The sequence below is a fragment of the Amphiprion ocellaris genome, chromosome 21 (assembly GCF_022539595.1).
Source record: "Amphiprion ocellaris isolate individual 3 ecotype Okinawa chromosome 21, ASM2253959v1, whole genome shotgun sequence".
Lineage (NCBI taxonomy): Eukaryota > Metazoa > Chordata > Actinopteri > Pomacentridae > Amphiprion > Amphiprion ocellaris.
The window spans coordinates 5,985,456-6,003,437 of NC_072786.1; the positions used below are offsets into that span (position 1 = coordinate 5,985,456).

General features: G+C 38.6%; 2 protein-coding genes and 1 non-coding gene across 8 annotated transcripts in view; 1 reads left to right on the forward strand and 2 right to left on the reverse strand.

The window, feature by feature from the left end:
- Positions 1–986: 986 nt before the first annotated feature.
- Positions 987–6,649, reverse strand: guca1a (guanylate cyclase activator 1A). Its single transcript, XM_023293293.3, has 4 exons — positions 6,283–6,649; positions 4,072–4,221; positions 3,892–3,985; positions 987–1,950 (listed from the first exon to the last, which is right to left on the reverse strand). The coding sequence occupies exons 1-4, from the start codon at positions 6,478–6,480 to the stop codon at positions 1,823–1,825; spliced, it is 570 nt and encodes a 189-aa protein (XP_023149061.1). The 5' UTR covers positions 6,481–6,649; the 3' UTR covers positions 987–1,822.
- The window catches only part of golgb1 (golgin B1), a 34,159-nt gene continuing 18,002 nt past the window's right edge, over positions 1,826–17,982 (forward strand). For 2 of the 6 annotated variants that reach the window (XM_055006275.1, XM_023293283.3), the window contains exons 1-9: positions 1,826–1,968; positions 9,333–9,371; positions 12,265–12,457; positions 15,028–15,106; positions 16,039–16,230; positions 16,353–16,466; positions 16,621–16,782; positions 16,878–17,000; positions 17,685–17,798. In XM_055006275.1, coding sequence (XP_054862250.1) covers positions 15,038–15,106; positions 16,039–16,230; positions 16,353–16,466; positions 16,621–16,782; positions 16,878–17,000; positions 17,685–17,798 — 774 coding nt within the window. In that variant the 5' untranslated portion in view covers positions 1,826–1,968; positions 9,333–9,371; positions 12,265–12,457; positions 15,028–15,037. Of the gene's footprint in view, positions 1,969–9,332; positions 9,372–11,138; positions 12,458–15,027; positions 15,107–16,038; positions 16,231–16,352; positions 16,467–16,620; positions 16,783–16,877; positions 17,001–17,684; positions 17,799–17,982 lie in introns of those variants that run through there. The other 4 variants (XM_023293282.3, XM_023293284.3, XM_023293281.3 and 1 more) reach the window with 3 other exon arrangements.
- Positions 8,226–8,298, reverse strand: trnaf-gaa (transfer RNA phenylalanine (anticodon GAA)). The gene has a single exon. It is a non-coding gene; the product is annotated as a tRNA-Phe (tRNA).

Here is a 17,982-nt window from a genome sequence, read left to right on the forward strand (position 1 = left end):
AACTAATATTATAATATTAAAATGTCCAGTAATAAAGCAAAGATGAGTAGAAATTTTGCAAATAATGAACTAATTTATTGCAGCAGAAATGTGTTTATTTTCCTCTCTCCTGTCTTAATTTTCTCATGCTGAGAACAGCTGAACTAAAACCATCTTTGCTCTTGTTTCTACCTTAATGGCACAGTCAGTTTGACCAGAGTGGTCAGTATGATGTGACACATTATGTATGTGAAATACATAGTGGCCTTTGGGTGATGGTAATCAGTGGTTACAGGACATGTCTGAGTGGTTAGAAGTGATAATCAAGTTAGGAAAGAAGAAAAGTCTTTTTCTCCATAAAACTGTATTTATTTTGCATGTTTTTTTTAAACTTACTGCATTTGTACTTGATAGATTTACATTTTCAAACAAATTAAACAACACCTCATGGAAATAGTTAACATTTAAATTGGGGTCTTGAGTTGACTTGACGTTGTTTTACAGGGTTGAAAGTCGCAAATCTTTGTCATGATATGAAATAGAAAAAGTGTTCATCTCCAGCGATTAATATTGAGTTCATCTGAATATATCAGTTTTAACAGTCAAAAACAGATCTGCTTTATCAGAATTGTTTGAGCTTGATCAGTTCACAGAACAGCCCACCACCAAGGCAGCTGTGGATAAGAGTTGGTGGCTCAAATCTCCAGGTCCTCCAGATGTTCCTGGGCAAAAGACACTGATCCCTGTTGGTCAGGTGAGCATCTCAGGTAAATCCTATTATATTTATTTATATATGAAATAAGTCATTTATTGCTCATAGGAAGACAGTCACTGACAAAATAGGTTTTGGGGATGTTCAACGATTTCTTGTAGGTTCGAAATTAATTGGATGAGGTCATTTACACTCTCTTTGTACCCTGTATAATTCACATTTTACATGTTTTTATGCAAAATGTGACACTTGGCATATGTAGCACCCACTACCTTTGAGAAATTAAACATCCCTGTTTTCTTATAATGTTTTTATTTTCATGTACAGATAAGCAAAAGCTGAAATCAAACACATTCTGTAGTCTTCTAACAGAAGGCACCAGATGAGTGTAGCTAACAAACAAATAACTGTGGTAATCTAGATCTGTTTTTACTGTTGAGTAGGAGGCAAATCATTCAGCCAAAGAAACACCCACACACAGAAATGCTACAGAACCACAAGTCTGTATTTTACTGCTTCAATTATTTTAAGACATTAAAAAAAAATTAAGAACATATAAAAGGTAAACATTTTCAGAATTGGATCTGCACACTGAATGTCTCCAGAGACTTTCACCTGTTCCTGTTTTACAGCCACTGGCTTAATCAAATTAGCATGGATGTTAAACTCGCTGCTTCCTCCTGTAAACCCCACAGGCAGGAGCGGGTAAACAGATTTGAATAATTTGATGCAGAGGGACTGCGACCCAGAAAACAGAAAAGATTTGGGAAGCGTAGTGGAGTGCATGTAATTGCCACTCTACTCCACTGTGTCCCTCTTTTATCCCGCCGGGTATCCGAGGGTAAGTGGACGGTCTGAGATCATCCCTCATGCCAAGGTGGCCTTGGAAGAGCTCACCAGCATTAAACGAGGACAATGACCAGTCTGCGAGGGCTGACTGAGTCGTCCTTTTTAAAGTGCACGTGTCACTCTTTTAGAGATTAAACATCAGATATGTTGGCGTTCAAAACGCACTGGCATCATATTAAAGTGGATTCAATCTTAATAGGAATCTCTGAATGGCCAGAGGTGATGTACTGAAGCACTCGGGTCAAATCGTGAAGGTGACGAGGTAGTCGGACTGAGCAGACCCTAAACGCTGCGCCTCCTGTTGTGGATCATCGCCACAATGTGGGAGAGGTCCAGACTTTTCATCATCACCTCCATGAAGTCTTCGTCGCTACGAGCTCCGGCCACGAACTCCTCCAGGGACAGCTCACCTGTGAGAAGAGAAACAGGTATTTTCAGACATAATGGTCAGATTTATTGGAGTACTTCTATAACAAAAATACATTCATGATAGTTAGGCATGCTGATGGTGAGATATTTTGTGTAGTTTTTAAACTCTGCCAAATCTTTTCAACACTTTTTCCTCCTTTTTCTGGGCCATAGCCAGGATTTTAGAGCAGTCGAGACCCTCTGAAAGATGCCTATAATTTTTATATGGCTTGATGAGCAGCCAAATAGAATAGATTTTTCACATTTTTTCATGTACTTATTTTGTTTATTTCAGCTTCAAGATAGTCTCATAATATCACATTAAAACCAATTTAATAAACGTCATAGAAGTGCCTACAGACGCTGATCACCAGTGCTAATATTCATGTTGTCAATTTGTTTTATTTCAGTTTTTATTACTGGTAATGTTTAATGATTTATCCCCTTCTCCTTACACTAATCTCATGTTTATTTTACACTACTAAGCTTCTCCTAAATCCTCTACATTTTTAACATGTCCCTGGATCGGCTTTTGATATATATAACTCAACAATTAAATAAATTATATAAAATATTAGAAAACGCACACCACAGCAAAGTTCACAAGATACAAACAATTTGGAAATGATAATCCTCTTTCAAACCCAAACTCAAATTGTTTTAATGAGAGTCTCAAACTCATGTTGGACAGCTTTTTATAAGTTAAAAAAGTATCCAAATCAATGCAGCCAAAGTAGAGATATCATTATATATTTTATTAGTACATTTCTTCTTCTTGCTTTTAACAAATAGACCCTTACATTACCCACAATGCAACTGGGGATTCAAATGTGTTGTGCTAGTAGGAAGAAAAATCTTTCTATAACTTTTTTCGCTCTATCCTAACTAAGTTACTCCAATCAAGCGCATGCATTAAACAAATGTGTATCATAATTATGATACACTAAAGCATTTATTATGAGATAATATACAATAAATAGCTGGGGCAAGAATAGCAATCCATCACGTTTTTAAGATTTCATTGTTATTAAAGTAATTCCTGACAGTTGTCATTGTGCTTAAATTAACTGTTATTAGATAATTCGGCAACTTTGTTTTTCCAAAACACACCAAAAAACTAAGTGCTAAGAAAAAGAGAGCGTCTCCAATTTACATTAATATTTGCAGGTCACACTGTTACCTCATTGTATTCATTATATTGATTGGATGCAGGTTTTCATTTTAATATTTATTTCCTGTATTCTGGTGAATTTTTTTTTATCAGTTAATGTCTTTTCTGCATCAGTTGTTGGTGGAAATATCTGTATATACAATGGTGGAAATACATTTGCATGTATATTTGCATTATGAATCACTCTTAGGTCTTCAAATTCAATTTATTTTAGTACAGTCACTGCCATAATACGAAACAAATCCTAAAAAAAAAAGCCATTAAACAGTTGAAATTAATTGGTTCTGTAAGAATAAGAAAATTTGAATATTGGGTCATTTTGGTAGAATTTAGTTTTGTTAGTTTTTCTTGTAAACAATCAAAAAAACAGATAATTTGTATTTGTATTTATGATGATATTTGAGATTGTGTAAAATTTTAAGGGTGTCTGAAAACTTTTTCCCACCACTGTATGTCAAAGAAAATTCAATCATATTTTTAGTTTAAAATGAAATCCAGACTGCATGGCAACGTAAACTTCTTTTCATTGCATAGATAAACAGTTGAATCAGGCAGCTGTTAGTCATGATTAGCTCTTTTTCTGTTATGAAATTATATTAAAGTGAAGGGCAAAAGTTGAATCCTTTCCTTGTAGCTATTGTTCAGCAGCTATAATGCGTGTCTTCTCTCTATTCCTGCATTTTCAGACTGGAGATAAATGTCTCACTGTCCACCCACCATCGATTTCCTCCTAAACCTCTCGTCTCTATACACTGCCAGCGCACACACTCACCGTCTCCGTTTATATCAATCCTGTCGAACACGCGGTTGGTGAAATCCTCCGCAGTTGTGTCCTGACCCTCGTTCCCATTGATTGCTCGGATGGCCTGGAGGAGGAGAATAAGAATCAGTATGCCTCGCTAGAATTGTTCAAAGTACAGGGTGGCGGGTGCACGTTTAGGCTCATCTGTACCTTAATGATGTTGAGGAGTTCGTGCCGGTCGATGCAGCCGTTTCCGTCCACGTCGTAAAGTTTGAAATACCAGCGCAGCTTGTGCTCCATCTTTCCGCGCATCACCAGACTCAGAGCAGCCACATACTCCATGAAGTCTATGTAGCCGTCCTGCAGAGACAAGCAAGGTTATAATGTCACCGAAAAGGCCACTCGGAGGGGAAATGAAGCGTGCCAGGTCGGAGGATTATCTGCAGGGATTGTCTGTGTCTTAATCTTAACATCTACCCATTGTCTCAAGGATAATCTCACTGTTTAAATCGTGCACACAGATTACCGAAGCCTTTTGTGTGCCGAGATGGAGGCTAAATATAGCATCTCAGACAAACATCCTGTCGTGACCCTGTACGTCGCACGGAGATGCTCTCAATTGAATGTGATCTAAGGGTCAAAAAGGGTCAGATTGTCCCAGAAGGGGGTGACCTGAGTGTTCGAGGAAATCCCTCAATGATCCAGAAGTTCTCCAATCTGGACCGCAAGAAATTTTCCACTCTTGGCTTTACCTAAAACACGTCAACGCGTAGAAGACGTCAACCTTACAGCAGATGTTTTTATCAGTTGAAGCAATTTTTCACTGAACTGACTCATTTTTCCACAAATCTGGAATCTATGAAAGCATTTATACACCTATTGAGATACCAGATCTATTCTTGCAGCAACATGTCTCCTTCAATACACTTTGTAAAAGACATTTCAAAGATATTTAAAGGCTTCAAAGGGAAAAATAGTTTTCCGCTCAGAGTTGATAGGAAGAGAAACCATTTTAAACAACTTTTAGAAGGAGTCAAAAAGCCTGTCTAGTGCTATGAAGGATAAAAAGTACAAGATATACACCGCTAGATAGAAGAACAATGTATTTTTCTCTTCTGATATACAAGGGACTATCCTAAAGTTTCATATAAAATGCAGCAATGATTGTGTGAGTCATCATCATATGTAGCATGCACTTATTTTTTAAAGTAGAGCTGAAGTTGCATGAATGTGAATCACATCGCCGACATCTAGCGCTGAAAAAACTGCATATTTTCTTTCTGCCTTCAAATTAAAACAGAAAAGACTTTCAATAATTATCAATTTGCACATTAAAAGCTCAAATATTGTGCCTCGGTGTTTTCAAGAAGTGATTGAATATATTCAAAAATATTCGAAATTAGCACCAGCTTTAATTTTAACAGTAAAAGCTGCAGTGATTGAAAAACATCCTGCAAGATGTTCAGTTGTTGATTAACAGCTTGTACTGTGATGGACTCTAATACAATAGACGATCCATCACTTATCAGAAAAAAGAATGTGCTGTGAAGATAATTGTCACCTGCAATGCTGATGTTTTTTAACCAAAATATCTGATCTTAAATGGCTGCTAGTTCAGTTATATAAGATAAGACGAAAAACTCTGAAGGCATAAATACAGCTGAAACAGTTAGTCGGAGTAGTCAGAAAGTAAAGGACAGAAAATGTGGCAAATGTATGTAAGAATTTGATGCTATTTTCCATATTTTATAATTGTGAATTCAACATCTTTGGATTATAAACAGCAAAATAGACACTTTGAAGATGCCATTGCTTTTTTGTCACTGTTTTCTATGTCGTGGGGACGTTTTCCGCTATGGATTCAGAAATTATTAAAATATTTGAATAACTGATTAGCTGCAACTTTAATTGTGAAAGAAAACAAATTTGTAAATTGACTTAAAATGTAACTAAATAGTTATTTCCACAAAATACAACTTGACTTTTGGAGATTATTAATCATGGCTGACCTTAATGAAAAAAAGTTTATAATACTTTTATAATTAGATAAAGGACAAAAGCACAATATAAGCAGCTGAAATAAGTAATTAAACGTTTTAGTTTTCTAAGCAATCTAGAGATTTAAGTGCACTATTTTCAAAGAAAACAACCAAGGAACAAAATCTTACAATTATCTCTTTAACCTTTAAACATGACACATTGTAATAGGTCTCTGAGTAGGTAATACAGTGTTTACAGATACTAAATTAAACTAAATGGATTATTTGTTTCATCCTTTAGCCCAGACCTTGGTCATATATACTCTCTTACATAAGTTATTTTATGCTTAAAAAGTATTTAATTTAAGAGACATCCGTTAAGAACCAAAGCACCCTGACAGGTTTAGTCCTCTGTAATTTCATTTCGTGCTTAAGTTCTTACCTTGTTCATGTCGAACGTGCGGAACATCTGCTCGATGTAGGCGTTGGCCTCAGGGTCCAGACCTCTCAGCCCGAAGAACTGCTTGAACTCGTGCAGGGTGAGCTGACCCGAGGGGCACTCAGTCATGAACTTCTTGTACCAGAGGTGCATCTCCACGGCCTGCAGGTCGTCCACGGTGCTGCCTGATGAGTTTCCCATCTCGCCCGAGCAGAGCCGTTCGCTGCTGCACAAAACCTCACAGCCCAGAGTGGTCTACTGTGAAGTGGAGGCTCTCTCCCTCTTCACAGTCACACAACAGCAGGACTTTTAGGGCGAGAGTGGCAGCTGGCAGGAGCCTTTTGTAGCTCGCTGTGTTTGGGGTGGAGGCGATCCCCGCCCCGCTGTGCTCTCCTTTTGTCTAATCACCGCATGTAATCCAGGGAAACAGGCAGATGATCAGCTTAATCATCCCATTAAAAGGGCAGGTTGACTGTTCCGCTTTTACTCTGAGATGTGCTGACAAACACAATCGAGGTTTCATCCGTCACGTGGACACAACACTGTCATGCATCTGAACCGATGGGGTACATGTTGCTCAGCATGTGGACTCGAGTATGAGTGGTGCAGCTTTAATGCTCTTGGTGAAGTATACAAAACAAGCCACTGTAAACCTGTTAATCCCACCAGCGCTGTACATATTCTTCCTGTTGCACAGCGTTTAGGCCAATCAATGTCCGCTAACGTGGGTTTATTTAAACCAGGGATGTCAAACTCGTTTTAGTTCAGGGGCCACATTCAGCCCAGTTTGATCTGAAGTGGGCCAGACCAGTAAAATCAGAGCATAATGACTGATAAATAACCACAACTGCAACTGTTTCCTTTGTTTTAGTGCAAAAAAAGTACATTCTGAAAATGTTCACATTTATGGACTTATCTATTTACACAACATTGTGAACAACCATACTTAAGAAACATAAATTCATATCTTGAACTGATTGATATAGTATTTTACTTTATGATCAAAACAACAAAAAAGACAAAAAACAACAAAAATAAGACAAAATATTACAATAAGGAAACACAAAATGACAAAAACGAGAAACAAAATGGCAAAAAATGAGAGAAACGACGTGAAACGAAACAAAAAGAGCCAAAAAAATTAGACAAAGTTTCAAAGCAACAAAAAAATTGACAACACAAGCAAGACAAAAAAACAAAATGACAGACAAAACAGTGAATAAAGCAAAACACAAAATGACAAAAATAAGACAAAAAACACAAGCGAGAAAAAAGGAACAAAATGACCAAAATGTGAGACAAACAACAAAAGTCAGACAAAAAAAGACAAAAACAAGACAAAACATTACAAAAATTATGACAAAACAGCAATGAGCAATCTAGTATTTTACTTTATGATCTAAACAACTTGTGTCATGGTCTAGAAATTATTTTAAATTTATAGTTTTACAAATTTACAATCTTCAGTTAATGTCTTCTCTATAATTTTTACACTTTGCAAAGTCGTCCCACGGGCCAGATTGGACCCTCCGGCAGGTCGGATTTGGCCCGCGGGCTGCATGTTTGACACCTCTGGTTTAAATGGTAAATCTCCTGTGTACTCCAGACACCCAGGAACTGATTCAGAATGGAAACAAGCACCAAGTTCCCCACAAAGTCAAAGCAAAGCCAAATGATTTTTTTTCAATTCTTGCAGCTTTCTCAGTCAGCTTCATACTGTGATTGATTTTTTGTGGTCCTTCACGGAAAGTTTCATCTCATGTCTGCTGAAGTTCAACTTTGTTATCATCGCACAGGGTTCAATGAAACGCAGTCCAGTTAGGAAGCTGTAGTCGAATGCAGGGTCAGCTTTACCATAGTAGCAGATAGAGGTTAAGGGTCATAGACTTCTAATCAGTTCAAAGCGTTAATCACTGAACCACGACAACCCTAAAATCACACCACTCTGCCGAAACCCGGGATCGAACCAGGGACCTTTAGATCTTCAGTCTAACGCTCTCCCAACTGAGCTATTTCGGCCTGTTTAACTCTCTCATATGGCGGTCATCATGTCCGTCAGGCCTTGGAGCCCATCACTTAGGTCAGGGGTGCCAAACATGCAGCCCGCGGGCCAAAACCGGCCCTCCAGAGGGTCCAGTCCAGCCCGTGGGATGATTTTGTAGAATGTAAAAATTACAGAAAAGACATTACCTGCAAATTGTACATTTGTAAAACTATAAATTTAAAATAATTTCTAGACCATGACAAGTTATTTTCATCATAAAGTAAAATACTAGATTGTTCTTTTGTCATTTTGTGTCTCATTTTTGTAATATTTTGTCTTGTTTTTGTTGGGTTTTTTTTGTCATTTTTGTCTGACGTCGTTTGTCACTTTTTGTCATTTTCTCATTTTTGTCGTGTTTCCTTTTGGTCTCGCTTGTGTTATGTTATTTTTGTCAGTGTTTTGCTTTAGTCGCTGTTTTGTGGAGTGTTTTTGTTTTTTTGTGTTTTTATTTTGTCTGCTTATGTCGTTTGTCCATTTTTTTGGCACTTTAACTTTTTGGTCTAATTTTCTGTCTCTTTTTTGTTTTGTTTCGTGTTGTTTGTCTCATGTTTAGTTGTTTTGTTTCTCGCTTATGTCGTTTTGTGTCTCGTTTTTGTAATATTTTGTCTTATATTTTGTATTTTTTACACATTCAGCCCACTTGAGATCAAATTGGGCTGAATGTGGCCCCTGAAGTAAAATGAGTTTGACACCCCTAACTTAGGTGGTAGTGGACCCAAAATCATAGGTGTTTTTAGACCACAAAGCTTGTCTCACAATGCCACCCACCAAGAGACCAAGGCAGTTGTGGACTAGGATGTCTTCGGAGCACCACATGAAAGTCGTGGGGGAAGCAATGGAGGCCAAAGCAGCTCCATTATCAGGGGATATGATCAGCTGTTATGAGCCAGAGAGGAAGTTCACTTGGGGTTTCTTCATGCAAGAGAACTTTTAGTGCTTTTGTTGTGTGCTTTCATGACAGAAAGCAAATTGTCATTAACCCTATCAAACCTTCTACTTGTTTTTTTAGATGGGCGTATGAGAGCAAGAACCAGTCCACCATTGCTAGGTATGTCTGCGTCAAAATGTAGCGTACGGATCACAGTCTCAAAGGCACAGATTGAGACTTCTTCATATTGGTTTCATGTGTAACAAATTAGGAACCAATCCTGTGGAGCTTTCTGTACCATTGTTCTTCTTTATAATCTGTTTCCGGCTTTGAACGTGTGTGGCAGAATTACTCCAATGCAACAACTTGCCTTTGTTTAGCGTTGGGTAGTTTTAGAGGCGAGCTGGTGTGCCCGAGCTGCAGCCAATCAGGAGTGTTAGGCGCTGTACAGTTACACTTTAGCCATTTTAAAGTAGGAAAAATTATTTTAATGGAAAGAAATACTTCTAAATATGTATCTTGAGAGGTGTTTTTTAGGTGCTTAATGAATGACCAGAGAGGGACTTTAAGTAGGCGTGGCTGAAATTGTCTATTATCATGCACCAATCAAATTTAAGGAACCTGTGCATCAAAATCTCACTACTGCCGGTGGTTTGATTGGTCACTGTCAGTACAGTTTGAGAAAACGTGAGGAAGCAGCTTTGCTCAGTTTGTTCCATCAAAAATAACAAACGTGTGTCAATATCAGCATCTAAAGTGTACTTATCTGTTGATTTTGTTGTCTTTTGTGATGAGTGTTTCTCTGTCATTTAGGACAATTTTACATTAATGTCCTCACACAGAGCCACATGTCATGGATGGATGGATGGATGGATGGAATGGATATAGATACAGAGATAGAAATAGATAGACTGATATAGATATAGACTGATGGATAGATAGAAGGATAGACAGATATAGATACAGAGATAGAGATAGACAGAAACAGATGACAGGAATTCTTCTTTGACAAGGCTCCAAAAATAAAAACACACTTAAAACACAAGCTCACAAAGTAGACATCTAAAAGAAATGTTAAAAAGAAACAACAGCCGATTAAAAATAAATATATATGTAGTGTTCAGTGTCTTGTTTTATTTTGTTCAGAGACATGAGTTTGTGGTGAACCAAAGATTTTGCTGGCCTGATTAATAACACGGGAGAGTTTTGTTTTGTGTTTAGTGGAGAGGGAGCTGTACCCGGATGAAATGGTGAATGTGAGGATGGATTCAGTGAGTGAGGTGTAAACCAGGGTTAAAATGCCTCTGTTGCCTTTGAAAGTCTTCATATCTTGCATGATATTTTCCATGCATGCAAGACTGAACTGGAGGTCTAAATCAAGCGACATAACGGCGACCTACGTCTGTGTGTTGTAGTCTTGGCTGTCAGTTGTGACTGCATGCTGTTCATGTTTGTGCTGAGTTAAAAATGATGCGTAAACGTGACGAGGTCTGACATAGAAGAACTGCTGTTGCATCTTTCATGTAAAAGTCAACATTGGCTTATGTGCACATCTGAAAGGAGCTACAGTCAACTAAGTGTATTTTAGGTGTGATTAATTAAGAAAAATCTGAGTATCAGTCGGGGTATTTGACGCTTTACACATGTTTAATTCTGCAAATAAACAGGATTGCTGAAGACAGTTTGATAGAGAAGTTTATTTGGATACCACAGATTAAAGCCATGAAGGCATTACAGTTTGAGTTAGTGAAATTAATATCAAAACACTGCAGAAAGCTGTTTGATTTCAATGTAAAAAACAAAAAAAAATACTGAATAATCTGACATTCATGTCTAAGTGCTTTAGTATGGAATTAAATGTAGTGTTTTTGCAAAGCATAGCTGTGAGTGTCTTAATAAGTTTACCAGCATGATCTTACAACTCGCTAATGTCATAAAAATAACTCATAGTGCACGTGTTTACATTTAAGCTGTGTTCTAAATGTGCTAACAATTAAAATACACGTGGTAATGCAAATTTTAAAAAAAACGTCATTTGTCGACTTCATTTTAAAACAACATTCCAGGAATTAAACCGAGATATTAGTTGCCTCTGGGTTACATTCAGCAGGAGTGTTTGTGATTAATGTACACAGGAAAACTCACAAGGACGACCATCTCCACAGGCCTGCATTTACCAAAAATAACACTCAAAAAAATACGGCACAGATGTCAAAATTGTATTTAGCTGCTGATGTCATGGGGAAGTTTTCGTCTAGCATTCAACGAAAACCTACTTCTGCTGTAGTGCAATAATGTAAAGTGGAAAAGGCATACAGTATCTATGCTTCCAACTTATTTTAGCTTGCATTACCCTGTGACACACTTCCATAACAGTCATATGAGCAGGTGTGATGCATTTCTGTCAGCAGCATGTTTTTACCACAGCCTGATGTATTGTTTGGAAAAGCTTCTCCTTCCCTGAACATGGAATATTCACATTATCCAACCATACATACAAATATATCACTAAACGGGACGACGTAACAAATAGCTACGCTTTAGGAGCTTAAAAAGGGTAAAAAGCTTTGTTCTAACTTCATTTTAAGGCCTCGTTTTCTTTCTTCAGTGTCTCATCAGCTTCACTTTGTTGCAGTTTTGTTGTGGCTTCTTTGCCAATATGACACAGTTAGACATGGATATAATAAACTCAAGTCACTGTGGCTCTGTGTCAGGGCTCGAGCAGATCTCTCTGCCCCCACTGGCGACACTTTTCCTCTTCCCCCAGTGCAGATGTCTGTAGATGGAGTCAAAAACTGACACGGTGTAGCGCGCAAACAGGCTGGTCCACTTCACTGCATCCACCATCCACTGAACCGAACGCCCCACGAAGGCCACAAACACTGTGGTGTAGTGGGCCAGCAGCAGCAGGCTCCTCCCCAGCTGCCTGCCCTGGTTAATGATCAGGTTGACTCTCTGGTCTTTTCCTGCCATCATCATGCTGTCTTGTTTCCAGATGTAGAAGGGTCGACCAGTGTGTATTTTTGGCTCGAGGGCTGATTTTTCGTTTTTTAAGATGTGTATATTTTTGCAGATGCTCCCTACACTACAGAAGGAGTGGACGGCTGTGAACTGGCAGACGGTCCCTTGAGGTCCCGGCCGTCCAATCAGAGCAGAGGAAGCTTTGTTTCCGGGAATGTTTGGTGATGTGGCTCTGCTCCGAAATCCATCCGAGGAAATATATCAAATAAAATCCAGACACATTCACCTGGGGAGCACTCGCACAGGTGAGTCAAAGGTTATTCCTTTTAAAAACACGCCACAGACGGGGCTGCGTTACGTGCATGTCACGCACGGAGGACAAACACTGAGCGAAGCAGCTTTTAAAGACGCTGTCCTTATTTACCTGTTTCCAGCGTCAGCTCGCTAAGTAGCCCGAGCTAACTTACTGTATCGTGGAAACTACAGTCACGGCACACGGCGGATGTTTTCACGGAGCATCCCGTTCACACCACCGACCCTTCATCTTGACTCATGGCTACTGCTTTTTGAAGACGTCGCTGTCCAGCAGCTCTGGAAGTTTGCCTTCCATTTTCGCGTTAGCTAGCTATAATCTTTGCTGTTCACATAAAGAGTGACGCAGCCGCAGTGAGGACTCCGGCAGGTTCGGAAACACTCGGCTCCGTTCGGCCCGGCTCGGAGAAAACGCGCTGGGATCGTCTGCCAATGTGTTGCCTTTGCTCTTTGGTGAAGGCGCTGTTTGTTTTTTGAGAGAAAGGTCGAATTAAGTCGTGTAACTTCTATCACACAAGCTACTCTTGCACAAGTTAATAAAATAAACACTGTTGTGGAATTTGTTTTCGTTCTGAACTCCAAATGTCAGAAATCCATACACATACTCTAAAATTATTAGCTTCCATATTTTAAAAAATAAAATTCTGTATTGACACAGACTGTTTAAAATCCATAATTTGCAAGACTTTAAACATTTTCTTTTTATGCCATTTAATATCTGTGGCTATATTCTGCAGGTGCAAATACAAAACTAATATGCTTCTTGAGCAGCAACAATTAGGCAATTACCAATTTTGAAATTTCAGCCTTAATTCCCATGATGCATCTGTAATACACTGAGTACACAAAAAGTTACACCCATGACCTCAAAGAAATAAATGCCCCCATTTAATCCCTTTAAAATTATCCCACTCCCATTACATCATCAAATGATGCCTTCTGTGTTATTAAGCTTTCACTCCGTAACTTTGGCCTCAAAATGTCTTTTATACTATTTTTAACTATTTGCTATTATTATATTTTGCCATAATAGAGTAAATATATGCAACTAAAATGGACTGGAGGTCTTTTAGGGATGTCAGAGTGTAATTTGTATGTGTTAATTGACTATTTAGAGCTTTTTCATTGATTATAATTGCTGTTCTACATGAAAACAATATTTTCTACTAAGGTTTTGTCTATTTCACATCATGTTGGAACTCTTCTGATTGATTTTATGTGCTTGAAAATCTAAATCAGATTACTGCGGGGTTCTGAAATCTAAAATGTCATCCACATCTGATGAAGTAGGTTTGCTTAATCTCGTAATGTTTTTAATTATTATTCAGGCAGAAAACATTTTTAAAATCTTACTTTATACACTGGAAAATTGTGACAGATTTGAGTATTTTCTGACATTGTGTAAACCCAAGATGGGCGTTAGATCAAAAATAAGTAACTAATCATTAAATAATTTTTCAAGAAAAAATAGCTTTACAAAACATACCATTTCAGTCGAAAAACATAAAGTTATTTTAGTTTTTCCCTGTTGTCCTGTCACAGTAAGCTGAATATCTTTGGGTTTTGGACTCTAAAGGTATCACAATTGGCTGTGATGGACTTTTTATTATTAATTTTTGATAGCTTGTTATTTTTGTTATTAATAATTATTCTGCAGATTACATTTATGTAAACAGCAATTACAGTTCCCCAACAGTCCATCGGATGATATCAGATTGCTTATTTTTCCCAACAAACGCAGAAAAACCTGCAGATTTTCTCACAGTTGAGAAGCTCAATTAATTGGATTTTTACTTATATTTTTGCTTGACAGATAAACAGTGAAACTGGCAACTCAATCTTATGGCAGGGAAGGTCATTTTAGTAGCTTCTGCAAAGCTTTTGGATGATTATTGAGTTTTCGTAGAATTTAAAATATTTTTTATAACCTTCTCGGCAATATTTGCTCAGAAGTTGAGACTGAAAGCTTATTCTTATTCTCAATCTAGTCTCAATTGACGTTTTAATATGTCAATACCTGCTGCAGTTTAATGACAACAGGGAAAACTCTGTCTCTTTATAGTGGGATTGATTTGTTAGCTGCTGTTTTCAAGGCCTGGATTGGACTTTAATCTCAAATGTATAAAACCCTCCCTCCTCTTTCCACTGCCTGCATGCACATACAATGTAGGAATAAATATGCTTTGGACTTGTTGTGTTTATATTCACACCTTCAGAGGACATGCCATTCAGCATCGACATCTTGGAGCTGTATTTAGTCAAACACATCCTACACTGTTTACATTTCCTACTCTGAATTACAAACATTACACAGGTTTTCATGTCACAGAGAAAATTAAAATGAGTCTCTGCTGCTTAAATTATACTGAAGCTGATGGAACACACTGGAAAAAATAGTCAACTACACAAAGATTTTGACAAATACATTACATTTACATCCTTTAATCTGTAGAGAACAGGGAAGCGCTTGCACAGGTGCAGCAAGGGAAGATTTTATGCGTCAGACGTTATTAATGTTAGTCCACACTGAGACCTTAAACTCGTGATTTTTTTCCCCTCACAGTGCCGTCTTTATGTTAAGCCGTCTGGCCACAGTCCTCCAGGAGCTTTCTGGAGAGGAGGGTCCAGATGGAGACCCACAGGTGAGAAAAACACAGAAATTACAACAACTTATAATGAAGAGTATTTCCAACTGTCCCCAGCCTTCAAGTTAAATGTGTACATTCTATATTAAGAAAAATCCATCTAGTGAAAGGAAACATTGCATGTTTTTGATCTTTTGAAGTGAAAATAGGAATAGTTAATGCAGGCTTCCTATCTGTACAGCCTTTTACAGTTTGATATGCAAGATACTAAAGAAATGCCACTGATTCGAAACATCACAGTGGCTCTAGATTGTTTTAATATTAAACAAAACCGCTTTCTCTCCTGTATTTCTTGGGGTTGCACCATGGTTTAGTGCAGGGGTCACTAACTGCCAGACCTGTAATCAGTGAATTGTAACGGGATTTTAAATTTGACGGGTTGCTTCTAATTTAACGGTGCAACTTTTCCAGTGTTTGGCTATCAGCTCAGGAACACACAGACCAATTACGTACGAATTCAGCCATCCCATGTGATGCTACTCAGCCAATGAAGTCTCTGCATTGCAGCCACTAAATATCACAGCTCTGCATTCAGAAAACAGTTGAGAGGTGAGGGACAGATGAGAGGAGGACAGACAAAAAAGAAAAATAAATGAAGCAACAGAGAGGAAAACAACCCTCCACATGTTGAGTATGTTTGACTCAACACACAGCTGTGAGGCAGTTTTCTCAACTATGAACATAATCCAAACTAAATATGGTTCCAGACTCACCAATGCGCTCCAAATGTGTTTGAGAACAACCATGACATCTGACCCTGACCCTGGTTTAGTGTGTCATTTCTGCAAAGTTCAAGAAAATCAACGGTCACAATTGAAGCAGCAGAAGCAGAAAAATCATGACTTTTACTCAGTTTTGCACAGCCTTCAATTTGATGAACCTTATTAGAATTTTCAGGGTTGTATTCTAACTGTAGTGTCCTTGTGCAGGGCATGCTGGTGCCTCAGCTCCCTGCCGGTGAGGGCCAGGCCCCAGCAGAGTCTGAGGTACCTGAGGAGGCCATGGAGAGGCTGGCCCACCTGGAGCAACTGGTGGTCCAGCTGAAGGAGCTCATCCGAGACAAAGACACGCTGCTCATCCAGAAGGACACCGAGCTGACCAGCAAGGATGCACAACTCAAGGTAAAAAAAAAGAGAAGGGATTTAGCCTGCTGTCTAGTCTTTGCTGCAACTGTCAGTTTACTACAGCCAGAATCTTGTAAAACTGACACATCTTGAGTGTTTTTTTTCCTTCTTTTGGACAGAATGAGAGAGACGAAGCTGAGGCCCGCTTCACCAAGCTCAAACTGCAGGCCAAAGCCAAGATGGCGTCACTCAACAAACAAATAACTGATTTAAAAGGACAAGGAGGAGCAACAGTGAGTTCTGTCTCTTTTGCACGCTTGGCTTTTTGGCTGTTTACCTTATTATCATTCATTTATTTACTTGTAGAGTAAAATATGTTTACCGCAACTAACCAGTAAAGCTCAAGCTGTTCAGTTTTTCTGACCTGAACATCTGTTTTGTCCACAGCAGAGTCCAGACAGCTCTTTCACAGGAGCTGCAGTCGAGGAGGAGCTCCAAGAAGTGAAGAACAAGCTGAGCGAGGAGGAAGCCACCAGCAAGGAGCTTAAAGAGCGACTCCAGGCCACTGAACAGCTTCTTCAAGAGAAGGAATCTGCCCACGCTGAGCAGGTGACCTTACTCTGTCTACAGATACACAAAGTCCTCATTCGTTAGCAAAGAAAGAGCATCAAAATGAGTTTTTCTCGGTTGGGTTTTCATTTCAGCTGATGAAACTGCAGGCTGTGGTCTGTGAGAAGGATGTACGTTTCCAGGAACAGATTCAGAAACACGAAGAGGAGCTGCTGAGAGTCACAACACAGTCTCAGAATGATGGCGAGCTTCAGCAGGTACAAGACACTATTTACTAAAGCTGTTTGTATTGACTTATTAGGCTTCTTTATAGTTGACTGAATCGACCTTTAGTCTTTTGTGGGTGTTTCATTGTTCATCTCAAAACCTCTAATCTTACTCATCTTTCAAGATCTAACTGGTTTTTTGTCATTATCAATCAGTCTGGTTACTATTGCTGTATTTAAAGAGTGGAAGAAAACACATTTAAGTTTTTTTTAAACAGTCAAAGTCAAAATCCTAATGATATAGACGCAGGTTTTGTTCTTTTTTTTGATAAATCAGTTATCAGAATTGTTGCAGATTCTTTTTTTTTGGATCATTGTTTCAGTTCTAGTCGATGATTTGAAGCAATACAGACATCCCCAGTATTGTTTAGTGTTTATTGTCATCTGACGTAGTTGCTCGTCTTTCTTGGATCCAGTTTTATGGACAAAACCAAAAATCAAAAGTAGGACCAAGTGGGCTACTTGCCTTCCATCTTGAGACCCTCGATTTGACCAAAAAGCCAAAAAAAAGAAACCTTTTATCTATTAGGAACAATAGCTGAACGCTTTATTTTCAAAATGATTTTGCCTAATGAGAGAAATGAAGGAGAAAGACTTTAATTAATGTTTGTTAGATAACAAATATTTTTGAAATTTGCACTGACTATGCTGTGTTTGTTATTTCATCTTTCCCAGGCGCTGCATGCAGCTCAGCGGCGGTGTGAAGAGCTCGAAGAAGCCTTAAACTCTCGCTCCCAAGTGTTGGAAATGCTGCAGCAGGAAGTGAGCAGTGCTGATCAGCAGAAGCAGGTACAGATCCTGTTGGACTAGATGCCAGTGATGCAGCTACTTTTATTGTTTTGATTTTCACATCGTTCTACGTATTGTCAGATGCCTTCAGTGAAAAGAAAAATGTTCAAACACGACACACCCTCCATCCACATGTCACGTCATTCTGATGTATTGTTTGGCTGACAAAACACCAAATCGCCCC